Source organism: Tenrec ecaudatus, chromosome 3 (genome assembly GCF_050624435.1).
Source record: "Tenrec ecaudatus isolate mTenEca1 chromosome 3, mTenEca1.hap1, whole genome shotgun sequence".
NCBI classification, from domain to species: Eukaryota; Metazoa; Chordata; class Mammalia; order Afrosoricida; family Tenrecidae; genus Tenrec; species Tenrec ecaudatus.
The window spans coordinates 108,074,555-108,098,319 of record NC_134532.1 but is presented as its reverse complement, the minus strand read 5'-3'; the positions used below and the strand labels follow the sequence as shown (position 1 = coordinate 108,098,319).

The following is a 23,765-nucleotide window of genomic DNA, read 5'->3' as shown; positions in this document are numbered from 1 at the left end:
AGAGAATGCGCTGATGAAAATCAAAAACACAACCTGAAGATTCAATTACAACCAATATAAAGAGCAAAAGTCCTCACAACTGGATCTCTATACAGCATCATGATAAATGGGGGAAAGATTCGAGCTATTGAGGATTCCATTTTATTTGGATCCACAATCACTGCTACGGGAAGCAGCAGTGAAGGAATCGTCCGATGAAGTGTAAGTCTGCCTCGGAAGAAGGAGAGCCAGAGCTGCTGCTGAGAAGTGAGGGTGAAGAGAGCGTCTCGCGTACTTTGTGCTATCAGGAGAGAGAAGTTGCTGGCAAAGGGTGGCAGCCTCAGTCAACTAAAAGGTGGTGAAAAGAAAGAAGGCTTTCCCCAAGATGAATTTATCTAGTACCTGCAACAGTGGACTCAGATGTACCATTAATTGTGAGGATGGTGTCGGCTAGGCAGTGTTTTGTTATGTTGTGAGGTTGTTAGGAGCCGAAACTAAATGGCAACTAACAACAACCCAAGCTTTGCCAAAAACGTACATGGGCATATTATTAATCTCTTAGTCTTAATTTCTCATGTGTAATTGGTTTGTGTACCTTATTGAATTGTTAGGAATAAGTTTGGTGAATGTATGAGCACTTACAACAGTATATGGTATGTAGTAAGTACTGGATGTATTACTGATTTTATACATTTAACTGCAGGAATTTTGACTGAATTGGGAAGGAAGGAAGGAAGGAGTAGAAGTAGATGTAGGTTTAAAGAAAGTTTATTCTTTCTTTACATCCTTTCCTCCTTTCTTTACATGGGAGAGATGCAAAAGGGGGGGGGGGAGACAAAAGTATTAGATTAGTGCTAATTGACAGAGCAAGGTCCCAGAGACCTCTCCCATTAAAATTCCTGGAACTGAGCTCCAAGGTAGTCCAGAAACGTCCGTCCCCATCTCTTCAGTGGTCTGTTGTCGGTCTTTGAGCACAAGTGCCGTGGAATCTCTGCTTCGGGTTCTGACCGACCAGGAAAAAGAGCATCCAGTGGAAACATGCCATGCTTTGAAGGAACAGCTCCAAGGCGACCCAGACTTTTTCCAAGGTCATTACTGGTGAGAAGACCTGGTGCTGTTCTTAGAACCCCGAAAGCAAGCATCAGTCAAAGCAGAGGAAGACATCCTTGTTGTCTTGTCCCCCCCAAAACTCATCAAGTGAAATCAAAGATCAAGACGATGCTCGTTTGTTTGTTGTAGTTGTTGTGAGGGGGTTACTGCCTTTGGAGTTCGTTCCACCTGGTCAGACTGTTCATCAAGCTTTCTACTTAGAGGTTCTGAAAAGATTGCATAATAGTGCAAGACAAAAAAAGGCCTGATTTGTGGCTGATAGGGGACTGGTTTTGCCACCAAGACAATGCACCCACTCACTCAGCCATCTCAGTGCACCACTTTTTATCCAAGAAAAACCCAGCATGTCTCCCTTGCCCCACGCACCTTACTCACCTGACCTCACTCTGAGCGACCTCTTTTTGTTTCCATGAATGAAGAGGAACATGAAAGGACAGCGATTTGATGACGTAGAAGAGGTGAATTTAAAAACTAGGGAGGTGACGTCAGCCATCCAAATAGATGAGTTTGAAAAATGTTTCCAAGAATGAAATCTGAGATTTGACAAATGTATTAAGTATAATGGAGAGTACTTTGAGCTGGTTAGGTTGTTTTATTATATATTATATCTAATATAATACATGAAAAGAAAGTCCAGCATTCTTTTGGACGTCTGCTTTCATTTTCTTAAACCAGAGGAAATACATCAAGAAATTGAAGGGGTTAATGTTGATGCCCCCGTTTCTCAAAGTGATATGGAAATCCTCTTCTAAGAAGCGTTTGTGAAAGGAACTGAGTGTGAAGATTTTGAAGTAATGTAAAGGATAAGTCAGTTGGGAAGGCATTAAAGGCGGGCTTCTAAAAGCCCCAGAATAGGATGAGGCCTGAGACCAGGGCGTGCGGTGCCCACATTTATACTTTATGATGGACATTGGAAGTCCAAGACATGTGAACATAGGGTGCCAGAGATGGATAGAGATCGAAGGTAATGGAATTCACATTTCTTCTAAAAATAAAACTAATAATATGTCATCTGGTTCTCCTTGTATATCTATATCAGAATACAGCCCATGTTTGAATATATACTTGTTGCCCTGACACCTGAAACCATAACATCAAATTACTTCAGTCCCTTTTTGACAGCAAAATTTCACAATTTCACTGTCATTTTAGAAGCATTTTATTTGGACTCAGATTCATCTGAGGTTGTTTTTGATTCTGTTATACCTTTCTTCCCTCCTCTTCCTTTATCTCTCCAGGCCTCTTACTGAGGAAGAAATTATTGACCTAAGAGAAAGGCATTATGATTCTATTGCTGAAAAACAGAAAGAACTTGATATAAAAATTCAAAAAGAGGTAAATAATCTTTCTATAACTTAAATAGAGCTTTCTTAAAGTGTCGGTTTAAGGGGAGTGTTATTAAATAATATGTGTGGACAGTCATTGGGCATATAATTTCATATATGCAAATTAGAAGTGGTTTGACGTTAATGAATTATAATATAATTTTAGTTTGACTTAATATATCAAACATCATGTGTTTGCCAAAAAAAATGAAGATAACACATTCTTTTAAAAGTAATTAATTTTCTAATTCCCTAGTGGGAGCTCTGATAAGAACATGAACCTATATATTAAACACCAACATTTGACAAAATTGCTGCTTCATGATATTTCACAAGTTGGCCTGCTTTTTAAAAAATATTTTTTGTTGTACTTTTAGAAATCATGTGTTATATTTATTTAAATGTTTTCACATAAATGATCTGTAATTGTAGTTTTTCTGTTCACTAAACTAATTAGAATTACTATATTTTTATACAAATGTACATATTACACATTTTTTCCAACCACCCAATTTCCCCTGGTATTTTGATAAGCATGCTATCTTTCATAGGTGTTTTGAATAAAAATACAGTAGTCTTATTCCATTTCCACAGATATGTAATGATTCAAAAACATTAATTTAAGACACACAATTGATACTACTATTTGCTTACAGGGAAAAATTTGTTGAAAATTAATTTTTAAGTTAGAGTTGAAGTGTAATCTATTATAATTCATATTTGAAGGGGTATTTTCAATAGCTACTTAGTAATGTAATTAAGAAATCAAGTGCCAGTTACAGAGCAATGTATGAGTGTTGTGCAAACTGAGTTCACTGCGGCGGACAGTGGGGTGGTGGACCTCAGTTATGGAGACCGTAGACTCACGCATGCCAAAGTTACTCAGGGCCATATGTGGGCGGTTGTTGCGTCTGAAAATCACTGCATATTTTAAAAAAACAAGCAACAAGTCAGTATTGATACAAACTAGATGGAACTGCTTCACAATTCAACTTCTGAAGAATTCAATAATGTGCTTGCTGTTTGATTTACTCTGTAAAATGAGAACTTGAAACATGGGCAGTCAGTAAGATTCCATGTCTGTTGTGCTTTACAGAGATCAATTCTTTTTCTCTCCTTCCTTTTTTCATTAATTTAATTTTTCAGAGAGAAGCATCTTATTTTCAGAGCAGGTAGACAGGTTCTGCTTTCTGTTAATCCTTATGTTTTGTTCATGTACAGTTAGCCTTACAAGAAGAGAAGTTAAGACTAGAAGAAGAAGCTTTATACGCTGCACAGCGTGAAGCAGCCAGGGCAGCAGAGCAGCGAAAGCGCTCGGAGGTGAGGGGAAGGACCCCAGCTCACACGGGGCTGCTTTTCCGACTGCTCCTGCTGCGACCCCCCCTCCCCCCCCAATCCAGGGCCTCTTGTTTCCCACCTATTAACACACACGCCTGCCACGAAAAAATGATATTTACCTTTCGGATAAGCTGCTTCCTGTTTACCCTAAAGCTGCAGTTTTCCAGAATCCAGTGTTCTAAACACAAGTGCTCTTTCAGAGAGGGGATGTTCAGGGTGACTCAGAAAGGGTTGTTTGTGCTCTTTGTGAAGTTTGGGCTTGTGGGCTTTTCTTTCAATCCTCAAACTGCTAGAATTTCTTACACTTTACAGAATCAGGTAAGCTGGAGGGATTTTGTTGATTTCTCATCTTTATTCTTGTGTCATTGAGAGTTTGGATCTTAAGATGTCTTCGACTTATGATTTGGGGCGGCAGGGAATTGACTAAATTTACCATATTGTAAATTAACGTGGAGAAGTCCTGCCTTCACCGTGGGCTAAGCATTTGGGCTGCTAATCACAATGTCTGCAGTTCAAACCCACGGCTGCTCCTCCGTGGGAGAAAGCCAAGGCACTCTGTGCCCGTAAAAACTTACAGCCTCAGAAACCCTAAGGTGCTGGTCCACTCTGCCCTCAGAATCTTGATGGCACTGGGGTATCCGACTACGGCATTCCCGTATGCCATACGGTGGTTGTTAGTAACAGATATTTATGCAATCCTGACGAGGAGTAGGAACTGCTCTATGTAGTTTACATGCCTTGCATTGTTTAATCTTTACAACAGTTTTAGGAAACAGGTAGTAGTTTTAATCACCACACCACAGATGAGGAAACTGAAGCACCAAGTGGTTAAGTAACTTGCCTAAGGCCATACAACCAATAAATGGCAAAGCCGGAGCTCACACCCGGCAGGCTGACCCCCGTAGTGCAAGATCAGGCTACACACTGATCATTGTAATTTAGAGACAGAAAATGGTGTCCAGCATATTGTTATGTGATTGTTAAGTAAACTGAGTCCCCCCCTCTCTCTCCCTCCCCCTCCCTCCCACTCCCCCCTCTTTCTTCCCCTCTCCCTCTCCCCACCCCTTGCCCCCTTGGTCTTGCTCTTGTTCTGCTCTTGCGCTTGCTCTCAGGGTTGGGGTGGAGGTGCATTAGCAGAGTCATTAACAAATTAGCTCCCACCTTCAACTAACCAATGAAGGTTTTGTTTTGTTTTTCTGATTATAATAAACGTAAGTCCATTGTTGTATGTATGGATTGTGATAAAAGTTGTATGAGCCCCTAATAAAATGATAAAAAGAAAAATAAATAAATAAACGCAATTCTTTTTACTGTATTAAAGTCATCGATTGCTCATCTTTGAAAGACTTTAAAAGAATTCCACAGGCAGCTTCCACGTGGATGATTCCCATGTTTCTCCCTGTCCTGGCTACACAGGCGATATTAGGACTACGTAACTGTGTAAACAGCAGGAGCAGGCACATCACATTCACGAGGTCCCCCGCCCCCACCCTGAGTGTGTAGTTGCGGTTGAAGGAGCGTGTGGAGGGCAGACCAGGGACACACCACTACCTGTGGGAGCCACACTCCGACAGGCCTGCTGATCTTTGAGTTTTATTACCACGCATTTCTCCCAGGACAGAATTTCAAGTGCTGGTTTATTGATTCTTTGTCTATCCAACCCCATCTTTTTAGTTTATTAGGAACTTCTTGGGTATAATGAGAATATTGAGGACACCAACATAGCTGCTTAAAGTGTCCTTTGTTTTTTAATAACTCTGTTTCCTGATCAGTGATGGTTCATACGTTCATAAATTGACACAGATTCTACCCCTCAGGCTGAGGCTGTGGCAGGGTGAACAGCGAGGACTTGACGGCCGCGTTGTGCTCTGCACAGCTTATAGTGGAAAGACGCTCACATTTTTATTTTTAGCAACTAGAAAAAAGTACATTTCAACATTGCATGAGGGGTTTTAGGAAACAGAATTTCATACCAGATTGATTTTATATTTTATTTTCTTTCCAAAGCAAGAAAGGCAGAGGACTGTACAGCGATACCATCTTTCCCACAGTGGAGAATATCAAAGGTAAATAGTAAAACAGGTCTTTTCCTTTCTGTCATACAGTTTTTTAAATAGTCTTATTGGCATATACTTCACAGATCATACAGTTTAATCCTTTAGTTGTTTGAAGCAGACTCATGCCATCATCCTCGCCATCAACTTGAGAACATTTTCTTCTCGTGCTCACTGTTGTTGGCTCCTGCCATGCCCCTCACTGCCACCGAGTCAGTTCTGACTCAGAGAGAGCCGAGAGGACAGGGCAGAACTGGCTCGGTTGAGTTCTGAGACCCTTACTCTCTACTGCAGTAGAAAGCCTCGTCTTTTCTCCCTCACAATGGCTGGTGGTTTCAAACTGCTGACCTTTGGCTAACAGCCCAGTGCATAGCTGCTACACCACCAGGGTCATGCCTCTAGGTAATTATTAATCCAGTTACTGTCCCTATAGATTTACCTATCCTGGATTTCATGTACAGAAAATCATACAAAGCACAGCAAGCAAATAAACAAAACCAACAATTACTTGACAAAACGGAAATATTTCAGTTGAAAAGAATGAGCATGTTAAAAACTAAAGCAACTTGAAAATGGGTCAGGTGGGGAGATCTAGTAAGATACTACATTTTAATCTACCTACATCTACCATGGTCAACTCTGCGATGCTTTCTGTGTGATAGCCAGGCTATTCACACCTCGGGACTGTCAGAAGCTCAGTCCATGTGTGACCCTGCACGTAGATTTTCTACCATCATCCGTATCCTCCTACAAACCAGGTAGGTGTTCACAGTTTGAGCTAGGCGGCTGTTGTTTCCTCTGGAAGTGGATTTTGTCATTTATAATCGGGATCGCACAGGCTGATGTGCTTCTTCCACGTGGACTTAGTTGATGCCTTACTTAGAGTGCTGTTTATTTTAAGATACGCCTCTAAGACCCAGATGCTATTTCTGATACTCTGACACCATCTGTTGGTTTTTTTTTCTCACCACATTTTGCTACAGCACTCATATCTTCAGAGATCTCTTCATGAGGGTGAGATGTCATATAAAATTTTATTTCCAGAGTTCACCCTTGGGTGTTTGCATATGTATTCATGATTTTACTTACTTATATTCCCTAGAAACAGAAACACTAGAGTATTTGCTTTCTTAGAATTAGGAAGTAGCCGGGCGTGGTGGCGCTCGCCTGTAGCCCCAGCTACTCGGGAGGCTGAGGCTGGAGGCTCGCTTGAGTCCAGGAGTTCTGGGCTGCAGTGTGCTATGCGAATCAGTTGTCTGCACTAAGTTCGGCATCAATATGGTGATCTCCCAGGAGCAGGGGCCACCAGGTTCCCTAAGGAGGGTGAACCGGCCCAGGTCGGAAACGGAGCAAGTCAGAATTAGGAAGTAATTATTTTTTTAAACTAACTTAATTGCATTTTCTTAAGAATGGTCCCGTCTTCCCTATAGAAAATGACACAGTAGTACACTGGGTGCCATAAGCTTTTACGTGTTCCTTAGCCCTTCTGCTTTCTGAGAGTAAAGTTAATGTGGGATCTGTTGCTGGAAAGACATTTCCATGTCACATTTCTACCAGTTCCTTATACTCATCTGAATCGGCTTTTTGACGCTTCCTTGTTGGAAATTGTGGAGTTGGAATTAAGGCTGAGCTTTGGAGGTTTGGGTTTGAGGATTAACCAAGATTACATGCCTCTTACATCAGCATTAAGAAAAGTAAAGCCTTCCTCTCACGCAGAATGCATTGGAAAGTGCAGTGTTACCCATGCCGGTGGGTTAAATGTTAGCACCCTATAATTTAATCTTCCTCATGATCCATTTAAATCGGTTCTACTTTTTAATATGTTCTGCTTTTGATTTGATTGAAGTTTTTATCTGTTTCATTTTGTATTGTTAGTTTTTTGTTACTTTGTTTATTTTTTAATGTTTCTCTGTATATAAAGTCCAAGATGTAAATGGAGAGTCAGTCGCTGGATTAATGGTTCCTTGAGGTTATGGCATGGGGTTTGAGGGGGATAGGGAGCTAATAGCTAGTACAGGAATGAAGAAAATGTTTTAAAGCTGATTGTCGTGATGAGTGTGCACTGCTTCTTGATGTAATAATTAAACTATATATGATATGTGAATTATATGCCAATAAAACTGTTGCGGGGAATAAAAAAATTAAGATGGTTTCACTAGGTTATTCTAACTGTGCAGACAGTGATTACGAATCTCTGTGCGGTAGACCTTCAAGCCAAGATGTCGTATTTAATTTAGATGTATATTTATGTTGCCTCTGCAATGTGTGTGTGTATTTCACTTCTATTACAGTTCAGGACCAGAAGATGATTCTGAATCCTGTTTAAGAAATGTAAAGTCGCAGTATGAAGTTTTTCGAAGTAGTAGTAAGTCATTTAAAAATCTTCTTTGTACAGTTTAACTTTACGCCGCACTAAACAGATCATTGGAGATCTTGGCTCTGTTTCTGAGAGAAGGACTACCTGCCTTCCTGACCTACCAGTCCTGAATTACAGGGCATCATCTTGCACTTTTATAAAGAAGGAAGAGCAAAGAGAAATGTCAGGCCATTTCAGTAGATGTCTAATAAGGACCAACCACCCCTTTCCCAAATATATCTGCTCTATTACTAACCTCCACTCCAGGCTAAAAAAGAGAGAGAGAAAAGGGAGGGGGGAAGAAGTAGTATAAAAGTGTGATCGTTAAATAATTTTAATGATTGCAAATTATTTATAAGGTAAAAATATTTCTTTCACATCAAAACTCCTACACTTCCCAATAGTGGAAGAAAAGGAGTAGTGATCCCTTTTGAAAATATAGTCTGTATTCTTATTTGTTTTAAAGATTTTGTTTCATATTTCCATCTCCTTTTCCAATTGTCTTATTAAAAATACTATGTCACATTCATTATATTCAACAGTTTTGTCATTCATTAAATCTGCATGTTGATTGTGCTTAAGATAACAAAAAGAAAACCAACAACTATAAAACCAACCTGCCCATATACTGTACTTTCAGGGGCTTATCAATATAATAATTTCAATAATTAATTTTTACGACATTAAAAGTAATATCTTGAAGAGGCGATTGTTGGGAAGTAAACAGCTGGGATGGTAAGGCAGTACAGATTACATTGTATCACTTGCACATTCCAGGACTCTCATCCGATGCCACAGTGTTGACACCAAATACTGAAAGCAGTTGTGATTTAATGACCAAAACTAAGTCAACTAGTGGAAATGATGACAGCACCTCCTTAGATCTGGAATGGGAAGATGAAGAAGGTATGTTGTAATCTGAAATGTATCTTAAAACCTTTTTAATCTGTGTTAATTTATATAATTCTCCCATGTTTTTTTACTGTACTTGAACTGAAACAAAACAAGACCTTGAGAAATCAGCATAAAAAATGGTTATGCCCTTAAGGTTTTAATGGTTATCATTTGGTCTAAGTTTTTTAGAGAGTTGCTTAATGTTTACTATTTCTTGAGATTTAGAGAATAAATGTTAACTTTGAATGTTTTAACCCGACCTGTAAGACTCTGCGTGAAGAATTATTGCTTCCTAAAGGCAACCTGATGGCATAATGGTCACGCATTGGGCTGCTAACCACAAAGTCAGCAGTTCGAAACCACCAGCCACACCAAAGGAGAACGACAGGGCTTTCTACTCCCTTAAAGAGTTACAGTACTTGCAAGAGCAGCTAGAAAAGTATGTGTTGTTGTTCTCATCACTTAAATTATTGTTATTCTCTGAGAAATGAAGTCCTCATCAGTGTAGGGAGACTTTGGCGGATATACTGATTTGGCCATTTAAAAGTAATAGCAATTGAGTCTTCCATCCATTCTATTTTATTTATGGCTCTTCAGAAATTTCATTTTATATGATCAGTGCGGCTTCAAAGTGGGTCCTAATGTTTGTTTTTATGTAAGGTATAGTAGAGGAGTCCTCAAACCCAAAACCAAACCCACTGCACCTGAGTTATTCCGACTCAATAGTGACCCGCTGGGTAAACCAGAGCTCCTCCTGAGGGAGCAGCCAGCCTCTTCGTTCCTCGCAGCGTGACTGGTCGGTTCGGGCCGCCAACCTTGCTGTTAGCAAAGCAGCCCAGTGCTTAGGCTCCTAACAATTTCCCTTAAAGAAATCCTCCCAAGGACTAGTTTTCTAGGTTTTTGGAGGTTTTTTTTAGAAAACATGGAAATAAAATCTGATTGTTAAATAAAAGCTATAATGTTAACTGGGAAGTTTTAAAGATAGCTTTCTTCGCTTCTAATAATTATAATAATAGTTCTAATAATCCTCTGTCAAATGATAGGCATGAATAGAATGCTTCCAATGAGAGAACGCTCCAAAACCGAGGAAGACATCCTCCGAGCAGCACTGAAGTACAGCAGCAAGAAGACTGGAAGTCACCCTACATCTGCCTCCGATGATTCCAATGGGTTGGAGTGGGAGAATGATTTTGTCAGTGCCGAAATGGACGATAATGGCAATTCCGAGTATTCTGGATTTGTAAATCCTGTATTAGAACTGTCTGATTCCAGCATAAAGCTATCTGATGCAGATCAACAGAAACGATAGGGGGACATGGTGTTTATCAGTTATGACCAAATGTTCAAACCCAGCCAGAATGTATGAAAGGTTGTGCTGAGCCTTTTGTAAAGGGGCGGTAAGAAGCCGTGTTGCAAGTGCTCATTGGAAAGGAGTAGGAGTAATAGGAGATCTCTGACTTGCCTCAGAATTAAGTGCAATTTCATCATCTGCCTTCCGCTTTTCAAGATGATGTCATCTCACGGATCACGTTTATTTTCATCATCTTGTTTCATTACCAAATGCCTGTCGCCTATTGTAGGTTTCCACTTTAAAAAATAGTCTTATTGATCTCACTTGGAATGTCTTAAGCCTATACTGAGGGTTTGGATTTCCCCCCCCCCTTTTTTCCATTTATTTTTCAGCAGATGTAAAGGGAGCATGAGGAGGACTTGCCAAATTCAGATTCGGGGTAGTGTTCCCTTTTCCAGCACTATCAGTTTCAATGACTTGTTTGAATTTTATTGTCTCATAGTAAGCACAATCAATTTGTGCAGATGATCCCAAGGAAGTGCTAAAGCAGTGGTTCTCAGCCTTCCTCATGCCACGACCCTTGAATACAGTTCCTCAGGTTGTGGTAATCCCCGACCATCAGAAATATGTTTTTCGACGGTCTTAGGCGACCCCTGTGAAAGGGTCGTTGGGCCCCCAAAGGGGTCACAACCCACAATTTGACAACCGTTGTGCTGAAGTTTCACTTTATTTCTGCCCTGACCGCATATCCTACACGTATAATGTTGATGCAGCCTGAGCAAAGGAAGCATGATGAAATTAGCCTTTCGGGGGCTGGACGTTTAGAACAGATAATGATCAAAAGTCATATTTAAGAAAGTGCACAGTTAGGTTTTTAACCTCATTTTACATGCCATACTATAATGAATACTGACTTAAGTTAATTGGTATATAAAATTTCTATGCCTTTTTTTAATTCCACATTTCCAGTGAATGACCTTACACAGAACATACTCTGTGCATGATTTATTAGGAAAAGAAAGTCGAAAGCGTGGTAATACGGGTATTTCAAAATAACAGAAATCCTTTCTGATACTTAAGGATTTATTGATTTTGTTAAGCTTTCCTTTGTCTTATAATACAAGGTGCTTCGATGAGATGGAACTAAGCATATCGATACCTATAACTGCATTTTGTGGTATAAAATTAGCTCTTCTTTTCCCTAAAGTTTGTGTATCAAGTGAAATGGCCAAGGCTATAACATTCCTTAACAAAGCACTGTCTAAGAAGCTTGTTCTTGATTGTGCTGTGTATTTCAGTAAGCCAACTAGTTCTGGTTTGGTTTGGGTTTGTTTTTTCTTAGTGTTTTCTCCTCCTTTTTCTGGCAACAGTGGCAGTGCATGTCCTCAACAATATTGGAAGGTCCAGATATAAATAGTAACTTAAGAGTTCTTGCTGTACTTAAAAAAAAATCATGTGGCCTAAATGTGTACATATACTGCACTGGGCAGCGCTATTATTTTTGTCCGTCTTAACCGAATTTAAGTTGCAGCTGTGTCATTGGTCGTATTGTAAAAGTAATCTGCGTTCACATCGCCTGCATTATGCTTTTTAAAGTTTGTATACATCAGGTGTCTATTTTGGGTTTCACATAAGCTACTATTGTAATTTTTCTTGGCATTTTGTTCATAAAGAATTTTTTGAAGGAATGGTAGCTTCTCAAGGATTGTGAATAAATACATTTTTACATTTAAAAGTGATAAATGGTTAAATTATTTGCTGATTGTACTCCATAAACATGCTAACTGTTCTTACGCCTTGCATATAAAATCATTAATTTATTAAATCTAATATTTAGATTCAAAGGAACAAAGTATGGGAAAGCAAGATGGAATCCATTTTGAAAATGTTCAGTTATATGTTTCAACTACAGAGGAAAAGCAGTTTAAGTCTTGTCTTCATTTATTTTTGTCTAAAAATTAAAATGTACTAGAAGTAACTTATTTATTCAACAAATATTGGAGACTCTCCTGTGGCTGTCAGGACATTAACAGCAGCAGTAAAACGAGGTGCCAGGCCCTGCTCTGGGGGAGCTTGCATGCTAATAAGAGGGATTGTGAGGCAAGAAAAGTGAGCCTATAAATAAGAAAATGACAGGTGGCAATTTAGAAAGAGATGATAGGTTGCTGGGGAGTCACGTGTCTGCTTTAGAGAGGTCTCCTGAGCTTAGAGTTAAAACCTGTTTTTGCTAAGCAGGAAGTAGACAAGAAAGCCTGGTTATGAACAAAAGCAATAGCAAACACAGAGCTCCTGAGGTAGGAAAGCGTTTGGTGTGTTCTGAGGGTAGAAATAGCCCTGTGCCTGAGCCCTCATGAGTAAGGGAGAAGATGGTCCCAGCCAGTACGAGAGGAAGATCAGGGCCTGCACTGTAGAGCCCTGGTGATGTAGGGGGGTTCATGTTGGACTGCTCCCGGCAAGATCAGCAATTCAAATCCATCAGCTGCTCCTTGGGAGGAAGATGAGGCTCTCTGTGCCCAGCAGTAGTCACAGTCCCAAACCCAAGGAGCATTTCTAGCTGCTGGTGTAGGGCTCCTACGGGTCTGAATCTACTCGAGGCAGCGAGTCAACTGAGAGGAGACATCGCAAAGCCTCCGAGGCCCTGGCTGAGAGTGAGTTGTATCTGAGGCATAATAGGAAGCTACTGACGCTTTCCGAAGCCAGGGGTACCGTGATCTGAAGGACATTTTCAAAAGACTGACTGCTAAGTAGCGAATGGGTTGTAAGAGGGGAAAGGTATAGGAATCTGTGCCTTGGCTTTATATTTACTGTTGGAATGTAATGGTGCTTGGGGCACAAACTTAAAAGCTGATAGTTCAAATCCTCACAGTGGCACCTTGGAAGAAGGGCCTGACTATAGGCTTCTGAAAAGATTACAGGCAAGATAACCCTGTTGGGCAGTTATTATTAAACACAGGCTCACTGGGAGTTGGAATCAACTCAATGGCAATGAGTTTTATTCAGTAATGACGAAGAATAGCTACATTTCGGAAGTGAAAAAAGAGCGTGTACAATCAAACATAACAGCAGGGTAACAGCAGCTCGGGCTTGGTGCTCGGGCGACCGTGTTTATTCCACATCGGCCACAGAAGCAAGGCTCAGCCACCACGGCATCCCGAGTCTGTTGCTGTGCATTACTTATGACTCATGAAAATTTGTTTTTGTCTTTTAGATGAATGTGTTTGTCACAAGGTCTCCAAGTCCCATTCAATTTTACTTTTACTCTTTCTTTTTTTTAAGTTGCTCAAACCACTGATCAAGTGAGGGATAAGGAATCTGCAGGGATTTAGTTTGTTTGTTTGGTTTTTAAAAAAAACATTCTATATATATTACCCATTGCAACAAATGAAATCAGTGACAATATCCTGTTAATTAAAATAGGCTTTAAAGGCAGCAGATAACAGTGGCACTGTGAAATTGTGAGTTACTCAGACCAGCCTCCAAGAGATGCTCTGATAAGTGGGTATAAAATAAATTAATAAATAAAACAAAAATGATAGTTATTTCAAATGCAAAGGACTGTGAAACAAAACTGAGCACAGAGTGTAGGGAATGTTAAGTGTATTATGTGGATTTGGGTTTCTTGAGGGAATGGTAGCAGTAACTTCTAATATAATAGAAGAAAACTTCCAAACTAAATGAAGACATGAGTACGTATACAGAAATTTTTGTAATAGTCCAGGCAAAGCACAATGAGACTGAACTCGTTAAGAAAAATCGCATCCAGTTATTAAAAGCTCTCTAACATCACCCTCTGTTGTTTTCTGTCCAGTAACTCCTTGCCCGTTTTGTCTGTTAAGAGCGTGCAATCTGACTTCTTTCTCCAAGGATTGGATCCTTCACAACTTTCCCCACGTGATTAAAAATGAACGATCAACCACAGCACCTAACCCCTTGGCCATGCCGTGGTCATTGTGACTCAGGTCTGGGCAATCATCGCCCTACAGTCATGCAGTAAATCCCATAACCATGGCTACCGTGGATAAGGCTGAGCATGGGAGGGAGTTTTCTATACAAAGCTAGTATGGCCTTTTCTCCTGTCACCGGGCCATGTTTCATGCAGCTTCAAAGAGAAGCACATTGGTTTGTTTCACTAGAAGTGGTATGTGTCTAAGGTCTGAGACATTTACTGTGTTGATTCCGCATTTTATCCTCAGTGCTAACCAAAGGTCAGATAGCTATTTCTCGAATGAGTGTCATGTCATATGCCACGTCGCCAGCAGAGTAAGCTGAGAGATGAAGCGGAATGAGAGGCTTGATGAGTTGCTGTTCTACGATCAGAAAGTCTCAGAACTGCTCATTTTGTGAGGGTTTTCAAAAAGGGCTTTTATAACTTACAAAAAAGCACCCTAGATTAGACTGGTCTCATATTTGCGACTGCTATGTTAATTGATCAGAAACAAAAGTTCGGTGTTGCCAACTTTTTTTTGTAAATCATTTTATTGGGGCTCATACAACTCATCACAATCCATACATACATGAATTGAGTAAAGCACCCTTATACATTCATTGCCCTCATCATTCTCAAAATTTGCCTTCCACTTGGGGTCCTGGAATCAGCTCATTTTCCTTTTTTCCCTCTCCATTCCCCCCTCCCTCACGAACCCTTAATAACTTATAAATTATTACTCTATCCTATCTTACACTGCCCAGCGTCTCCCCTCACTCACTTTCCTGTTGTTCATCCCCCAGAGAGGAGGTTACATGTAGATCCCCGAGATCGGTTCCCCTTTCTATACCCCCTTCCTTCCTGTAGTCGCCACTCTCACCGCTGGTCCTGAGGGGTTCATCCGTCCTAGATTCCCTGTGCTTCCATATCGATCCCAACTGCACCGCTATGAATCCTCTGGTCTAACCAGGTCTGCAATTGGGATCATGAAAATTGGGGTGGGGGGAGGAAGCGTTCAAGAACTAGAGAAAGATTTTAAGTTTCATTGTTGCTACACTGAACCCAGAGTGACTCATCTCCTCCCCACTATCCCTCTGCAAGGGATGTCCAGCTGTCTACAGATGGGCATTGGGTCCCCATCACACACCCCCCTCATTCACAATATGATTTTAACCCCCGCCTTTGTTGCTTGAAACCTGTTCTCCTCGTCCCTTCACGATCACACATGTTGGTGTGCTGCTTCCATGTGGGCTTTGTTGCTTCTGGGCTAGATTGCCACTTGTTTACTTTCAAGCCTTATTACGTCCCCAGACACTATATCTCTCAATAGCCAGGCACCATCAGCCTTCTTCACCACACTTAATTATGCACACATTTGTCTTCAGCGTTTATGTGGGAAAGGTGATCACACAATGATGGTTTTTGTTCTTTTGTATTTGCTACCTGATCCCTTCAACACCTCATGTTCACTTAGGCTTGTGTGCTCCTTCTCTGTGGACTTTGTTGCTTCCAAGTTAGATGGCCGCTTGTTTGCCTTTAAGACCCCAGATAGCCGGGCACCATCAGCTTTCTTCACCATGTTTGCTTATGCATACGTCTATCTTCAGCGATCATGTCAGAAAGGTGGGTATCATGGAATGACCGTTTAGCTGGGCAAGGTGCTATTGTGTTGAGGAAGTGTGCGTGAGGAGGCCCAATATCCACCTGCTACCCTACTACTAAACCTATAAATATATGCACATAGGTCTTTTTCCCCCATAATCATAAATATATTTACATATGGACATGTCTGTATTTAGGCTTCTATGTATGCCCTTTGCCTCCTACTCCTCCATTGTGTCAAGCACATTTGTACATATGTTGCCACCTGAGCCTGTGGTATCAGCTGCTCATGTTAACCCTCCCTCCTCGTCCTCCCTCCCTCAGAAACCCTTGATCATTTTTAATTATTTTTATATTGTCATGTCTTACACTATCCTATGTCTTCTTTAACCCACTTTTCTGTTGTCTGTCCCCCAAGGGGGCGGTTATATGTAGATCATTGTGATCAGTTCCCCCTTTCTACCCCACCTTCCCCTTACCATCCTGGTATCGTTACTCTCATTATTGGTCCTGGAGGGTTTATCTGTCCTGGATTTCCTGTGTTTCCAGTGCTTATCTGTATCAGTGTAGATCCTCTGGTCTAGCCCAATTTGTAAGGTAAGAATTTGTATCATGATAATGTGTGGGGAGGAAACATTAAAGAACTAGAGGAAAGTTGTGTGTTTCATTGTTACTATACTGCACCCTGACTGGCTCATCTCAAGAGATAAATTTTTGTGTGATAAGTAAAACCATTAAATGATTACCCTTACTGGGAGAGGGACGGCAGAGAAAGGGGGGAAGGGAGACTCCGGATAGGGCAAGATATGACAAAATAACAATGTATGAGTTACCAAGGGCACATGAGGGAGGGGGGAGCAGCGAGGGAGGGGGAAAAAAAGAGGACCTGATGTAAAGGGCTTAAGTGGAGAGCAAATGCTTTGAAAATGATTGGGGCAGGGAATGTGCGGATGTGCTTTATACAATTGATGTATGTATATGTGTGGATTGTGATAAGAGTTGTATGAGCCCCTAATAAAATGTTTAATAAAAAAAAAGATTACCCTTAAAAGACGACTCTTTTACCTCCCCCGAGAAGAATTTGTTTCAAAGGACGACATTGATTCTGCAGCTCCGGGAGATGAACATATCTGATCAGAGCACACGGGAGCAGATGACGGGGGAGGAGGAGAGAGTGGAGCACAGCCTGGCCCACCAGGCTGTGAGGATGATGTTCCTGAGTAGAGCAGCCAGTCCACAGAGAGAACAACATGGCTGGCCCCACTATGAGACATGATGCCCCTCAGTGACTAAGGGCGATACAGGGGACAGCACCGGAGACACAGTGTGGGAATTGCACCTGACCTGATCCCACCACACAGAGGCAAAGCACTGGGGGAGTGCAGCGGAACAGCAAGGGAATGGAGTGGCAAGGTCCCCAGGGAATGCTGAAAGTGGACTTTGGGGCCAGGGCGTGGTGCCCCAACAGACTGGACTGGAAAACGCTCCTAAGGGCCAGCAAACGATCCTTGAACTAACTACAAGCTTTTCTTTCATGAAGTGTTTTGTTTTGTTCTTTGTCAGTGGCTTGTTTTTGTTGTTTTGTTGTCTGGTTGTATACTGTTGCTTTGTTTTCCTCTGTCTTGTTTTCGTGCATGTTAGTGTCTCCACAGGTCTGTCTGAATAGGACAGGCTGGATGAACTATCTGGAGGAAAAACAATGGGACCGACAGTTCCAGGGGGACTTGGGCTGGGGGGAGGTAGGGGGTTAAGGAAGTGGTGTTAACAAACATAGGGACAAGGGAACAACATGGGACCCAAAATGGTAGTGAGCGGGGAGTGGCAGGCCTGGTGGGGAATGATCAAGGGTAAGGTTGCGTAGAGAAGAGGTATAGCTGTAGCCCAGGTGGGGACGGAGCATGGTAGTAGGGCAGGAAGAAAGTCAAGGGAGATGGAGGAAAGAGCTAGGAGTCAAGGGGCATTTATGGAGGTCTAGACAAAGACATATACATGCATATATATATATGAGGATGGGAAAAATGACTCTTTTAGATCAATTAGAAAAAGACAACCTTATGTAAAAATTGACCAAGAACACTGGTAGATATTTGAATCCAAACCCCCTTCTTACACTGGGGATAGTCCCCACTTTCCATTACAGAAGCTGAAAAGCCAAATTGTTTCTTTCTTTCTTTCTGCTATGTCCCTGAAGACCATGCAATGGCCAATAACTAAGATTAAATACAAAACCCTCCATGGGCATTTCAGAAATGCAGTTTAAAACAAGATTTCAAGTTTGGCTGTCAGGTTAGCAAATCAAAGCACCCTCTGCCCTCGAGTCAATGTTGACTCACCGGGACCCTACATAGGGTCCCGAGACTACATCGTTGTTTGAGAGGAACTCGTAACTAAAGACTCCAAATCCAGTTCAATTTTATTTTTCTTCCTCTTATTTTTAAGCCACCCAAACTGCTGTTGAGGTCACTGTTTAAGGGATAAGGAATCTAGAGGGATGGATTTTATTTTGAGTATTTAGGAAACATCCACTCTCACTGCCATGGAGTCAATGTGAACCCTCTGTAGGTTTCCGAGACTAACTGTCCACGGAATTCAAAGCCCAACCTTTCTCTCTCTGCTGGTGGTTTCCAAGTGCTGACTAGGCAGATCACAGCCCAATGCGTAAACTACTAGACCACCAGGGTTCTCTTACAAAGGAAACCAACAGGATGCTGCTAAATCTTTTTCTAATTATACCTCCCTTCGCCCTGTTCCTGCCCCTGAGAAGGTAAATCTGAATGGGAGCAGACACCTTGTCTTTTTCTCATGGAGAAGCTGGTGGGTTTGAACCGCTGACTTTGCAGTTAGCAGACCAACACCTCACCCACAGCATCACCAGCGGTCCTTGCCAGATGAGCAGTGTTTGGGGGTAGAAATCTAGTGTTGGTGAAGATACTAAAAATATACTCTTCAATGAACCCTGGTGGCGCCGCGGTTGCTTGTTGGGCCGGAAGATGGAGCTTTGACACCGGAGGCAGTTATGGTCTCAGAAACTCACCGGGGCAGTTCTCCCCTGTCCTATAGGGTCGCTCGGAGTCAACAGTGACTGGGTGCCAGTGAGTTCATTACACTCAAGGAGCCAAATTGGAGGAAACTTTCGACAAGCCAATAGACAGCATATCAAGAGGCTTCAGAATAATCCAATTGTTTTGCTTTGGCCAATTTAAATCTAAACGAATACCCATAGATTGTGCTACCTCAGTGACAGGACCACCGTGCCATACTGACTGGCCAAAAAGCTTAGAAACAAACCGCATTTTTATTACCTTTGACCCGCAACTAATTTGAGTATAGGTGTTCCCTCTGCTAGTTCAGTGCAATATCAGAAGTAGGCAATTTCCTGCTGTTAACTCTTCTGGTTGGAGCCCTGGTGGTATAGTGGTTACACACTGGGCTGCTAACCGCAAGGTCAGCAGTTTGAAACCACCAGATTGCTCTGGGAGAAAGATGAGGCTTTCTACTCTAGTAGAGAGTCACAGTCTTGCAAACTCACAGGGGCAGTTCTACCTGTCCTATGGGGTCTCTCTGAGTTGGTATCAACTTGCTGGCAATGAGTGAGCGAACTCAGGAGCCCTGGCGTTAAAAAACACCAAATTCAACCATTTGAAATGGCCAGGGGCTTCTTGGGAGAAAGATGACGTTTTCTACTCCCATAAAGAGATACAGTCTCAGAAACCTGTTCAGGCAGATCCACTCTGCCCTCCAGGGCCACTGCGAGTCAGAATCAATTCAGTGGCAGTGAGTGAGAACTCTTGGGAGCTATTGGGACACATAATTGCCTCCTCTTCTCTCCTTACCTCCAGGCAGGTGGGCACGAAGACATCCTGCTTACCAGGAATTCAGCTCTACTCACGGCATCGAAGGCCAGTCCGGCTGCCTGTTCTTATCGTTGTTGGTTCCACCCAGTTGGCCCTCACTCCTGGGGACCCGTGTCCACCAGAATGTCACGTCCCGCAGCAGCGTCAGGCCGCTCGGATGTTGGAATCCAGTGCGGGGGTCTCTGTTTGGAGCGCTCTAGCAACACTGTATCAGACAAGACTTGTGTGGTCCATAGGTTCTCCCTGACTCAATTTTGGAAACATCATCGAGACCTTTCTTCGTAGTCACGTTTAACAACATTGAAACGTGTCCACTGTGGTTTATTTTACCCCGCTGGTATTGGAAATACTGATAGCATAGCCTCCCCCATGCCAGCAACACACAAACCATCAGAGCAGGCCAGACCGGCAGGCAGTGACTCCTGTTCCTGGACGTTTGCAGGCCATTTTCTCATTCAAGACAGTCGATGTCAGGTTTGAGACGCAAATGGATCTTCCTTCTGTCTCCAACCTCTCTGCTAGGGGTATAACTGAGTGGTGACTGCCTTCCTCCATTTGCGCCCCTCAGCCTCGCCTAAACCTGACGGTATCTTTCCTTAACTCTGCAGAGGAAGGACATGGGAGCTTCTGGACAGACATAGCTATCTGGCATCGTGGAGTCCTGGGGTTAACTCAAGTAGCCCCTCATTGCTTCCTGTTTAACCTGTGCACCATTCAACCGCTTAAGGCTTTACTACACTTTGGGACTTTAAGACTACAAAAAACATAGCCTATTTTACAAATGCATCACATGACTGAATTATACTAGGCCATTTAAAACGCATCGGCCAACGTGGAGTGGAGTTGACCACAAACTCAGGCAACTACACGCACAACTGAATGAAACACCGGCCCTTCCTGGACCATCCCCATCAGGGTTGCAGCTTCGTTGTGATCTGGAGGGTTTTCCTTGGCTGACTTTGGCCCCTGTCGATCACCAAGCCTTTCCTTCTAGTCCATCTTAGTCTGAAAGCGCCTCAGAAACCTGTTCAGCATCATAGCCACACAAGCCTCTCTGGCTGGCCATGAAACCAGCCAAGTCTCCCACCTGGAGCACAAGCATTCTACCACCACTGTCCTCAACTCAACAATGCTAATGTGGAAAATTACATCAGCAGTTTGAAACTGCAAGCTGCTCCTTGGGAGAAAGACGGGCTGTCTACTCCCGTTACGTGTTAGTGACAGTCTCAGAAACTCACAGGGGCAGTTCTTCCCTGCCCTATAAAGACACTATGAATCAGCATCGGCCAGGGTACGGTAAGTCTGGTTTCGGTTTGGTGAAATTTTGAATTTGCAACGTGGAACAGAAAGGAATCTTTCCACTCCTTGCAAGGAAAGCCTAACAAGCTTTCAGTGGGTCACCAGCACTTAAATCACATGAACTTTCAGTTGCTTATTCTTAGCTAGGCCTCTGCATGGAACTAAAATGTTTTCAATTGTTTCGAATGCATATAAAAGGTGGGCAATAAATACGGAAGACCAGACAAGAACCGACACATTTGAATAATGTTGTTAGTAAAGAAGGAGCCCTCACAAGACGGATTAACACGGGGGCTGTGACTACCGGCCCAACCCTCGGAGCAGTTGGGAGGATGGCGCGGGACCGGGCACTGTGTCCTTCTGTTGCACATCATGTTGCTCAGTCGGATCTGACTGGACCACGCCTAAGGACCACAACCAAGTTAGGTTCATTGTAGCCTACCATTTGAGCGCCCTTTTAACTCAGTTGAGGCTGTTGCTGTTTTATTTTGTCAATGTTGGGTTTGTTTCTTGCTTTTGTTTTGTATGTTTGTCTGGATGTAAAATCCAGAATAAGTATACCTATAAAGACAGTAACTAGATCAATCATTTCCTAGGGGTGTGGCAGCAGAGGTGGGCAGTGGGGAGGGAAATAGAGGGTTAACAAGGAATACAATAAAGAAGAAAATGTTCTGAAATTTATTGCGATGATTGCAGAACTTTGCTTAATGTGTTTTAACTACGGAATTTGTCTGACATGTGAATTATCTGTGTGGTAGTTACATCATCTGTTGTCAATTTAAGACTACTAAGAGTGAAGGGCTGGAGTTTAGCTTGTCAATTTGGAGGTAGTCAGGAGGTAGCTCGCTGGAGGTGGGACACAATCACGCCCTGTGAGACATTCCTGTTGACAAGACGCATGGAGCTACACTAGAGCCCTCGAGGTGAAGGAGCCACCTGCCAGCCCCTGCCAGTGCTGAGATGCTTCCACTGCCACTGGATCCACAAGACTTTCCATCTACTGGCCTGCGATCTTCCTGCATTCGGCATCATTGCATGTGTTTCATGAGTCTGAAGAGGAATTTATAGATTGGTATTGGACATATGAGCTAATATCGGACTTATAGACTATCAGACTTATAGACTAGCTGGGATATTTTCTTAATGTACAATTACTCTTTGATATAAACTTCTATCTTAAACACATATGAGTGTCTATGAATCTGTTTCTCTAGTCAATCTGGACTAAAACAATATGTAAATAAAATTATTTTTTTTTAAATTGAGAGTCTAGGAAACCCAAGTGGGTTGTTTAACTCTGCCCTAAAGGATCAATAGGAGTTAAAATTGACTAGGTGGCAGGGAGCTTTATTTGGTCTTATTATTAATTTATTGATGAAATTCTGGACACATATAAGCCCTTTACTAAGCACAGGCGTTCTACATTTTTTTGTTCTACACTCTGTGGTGATTCTTTTTAAAATGTAAATAAGAGTGGATTAAATAAATTTTGATTGATGATGACATGGCATCCGGAGAGGGGAGAGATTCTTAGCACCATCCCTTGGACTGATAGGTCCTCTGGGGTTCGAGAATACAGGAAGTGAGGGGAAAGGCTAGATTCTCAAGTTCTCAGTCACAGCATGAGTGGGAACGGAGCCCGTGTGTGTTTAAAGGTTCGAACAAGTGTGTGTGGCTTTGCTATTGGAAGTTTGATTAATAGAAATGTCATATTACCGAATGCTGCTGGAACAGAAGGACCACCAAACAGGCTTTTATTCTCTCCCAGTTTAGGAGACTGTATGTCTGAATTCAAGGCGCAAGGCTTTCTTACTGCTGGCTCTTGGGAAGGCCGTTCTCATCCATCTTCGCCTGGAATTAGGAGTTTCTACTGTACATAGCCTGGGTCCAAGGACAAGCTCCTCTCCTGGCTCTTCTTTCTCTTATCCCTCCTTGCTTGTTTAATCTCTTTCATATCTCAAAAGAGACCATCTCAAGATAGAGCCTAAACCTGGAGATTGCATCCTGTGGGATTAACCTATCTGCCACTAATCATGCCTCGTTAACATCAGAGAGGTTAGGATTTACAACACATAGGATAATCACATCAGATCACAAAATAGAAGATAATGCTGAGAATCATGGCCTAGGCAACTTAATGCATTTTGGGTGGCAGGGGGCGGGGGGTGGGGGGGTGGGTAGGGACACACAATTGCATCCATAACAGGAACCTAGGTCAACTTTGGGGCCAGGCATACTGCATCCTTTGGGTCTTGATTCACATGTGCACCTATGCGTATCCCAAACACTGCCTCAGGTCTCAGATGCTGGTTGGGCCCAAAGTAACTAGGTCCCTTCATTTCCAACTGCCACTGCCCACAACCAGCATAGAGCAGAGGTGTGTCTCCATATGGCTCAGCAGGCTTATTGTCACCGGCAGGACTGCTCCACCTTCAGCCCTACCCTTTTAGCTCCAGAGAGAGGAAAACATACCTGTTTTCCAAGCCACAAGCTGCACAATTACTGCTGACATGAATGTCCACTCACACAAAACACAATAAACAGCAGCACTAGTTACCTCTTGGCAGTGGAATTATGGCCTATATACTTGTATACTTATATATTTGTGTTTTTTTTTAAATATCAAACTTAGTGAACGCATGCCCTAACCCACCCTCATTCATACAAACTGCACCCCTCATGCTACGGTTAGAGCCTAAAAGGAACATTTCTCCCAATTTCAGTCAAATGTATTCGAT

General features: G+C 42.3%; 1 protein-coding gene across 1 annotated transcript in view; it reads left to right on the top strand.

Annotated features, from left to right (window-relative positions):
- AP1AR (adaptor related protein complex 1 associated regulatory protein) overlaps nt 1-12,042 on the top strand; it is a 52,973-nt gene extending 40,931 nt beyond the window's left edge. The window contains exons 5-10 of the mRNA XM_075543916.1: nt 2,328-2,424; nt 3,636-3,734; nt 5,760-5,818; nt 8,098-8,171; nt 8,940-9,068; nt 10,100-12,042. Coding sequence (XP_075400031.1) covers nt 2,328-2,424; nt 3,636-3,734; nt 5,760-5,818; nt 8,098-8,171; nt 8,940-9,068; nt 10,100-10,365 — 724 coding nt within the window. The 3' untranslated portion in view covers nt 10,366-12,042. The remainder of the gene's footprint in view (nt 1-2,327; nt 2,425-3,635; nt 3,735-5,759; nt 5,819-8,097; nt 8,172-8,939; nt 9,069-10,099) is intronic.
- Nucleotides 12,043-23,765: the final 11,723 nt, after the last annotated feature.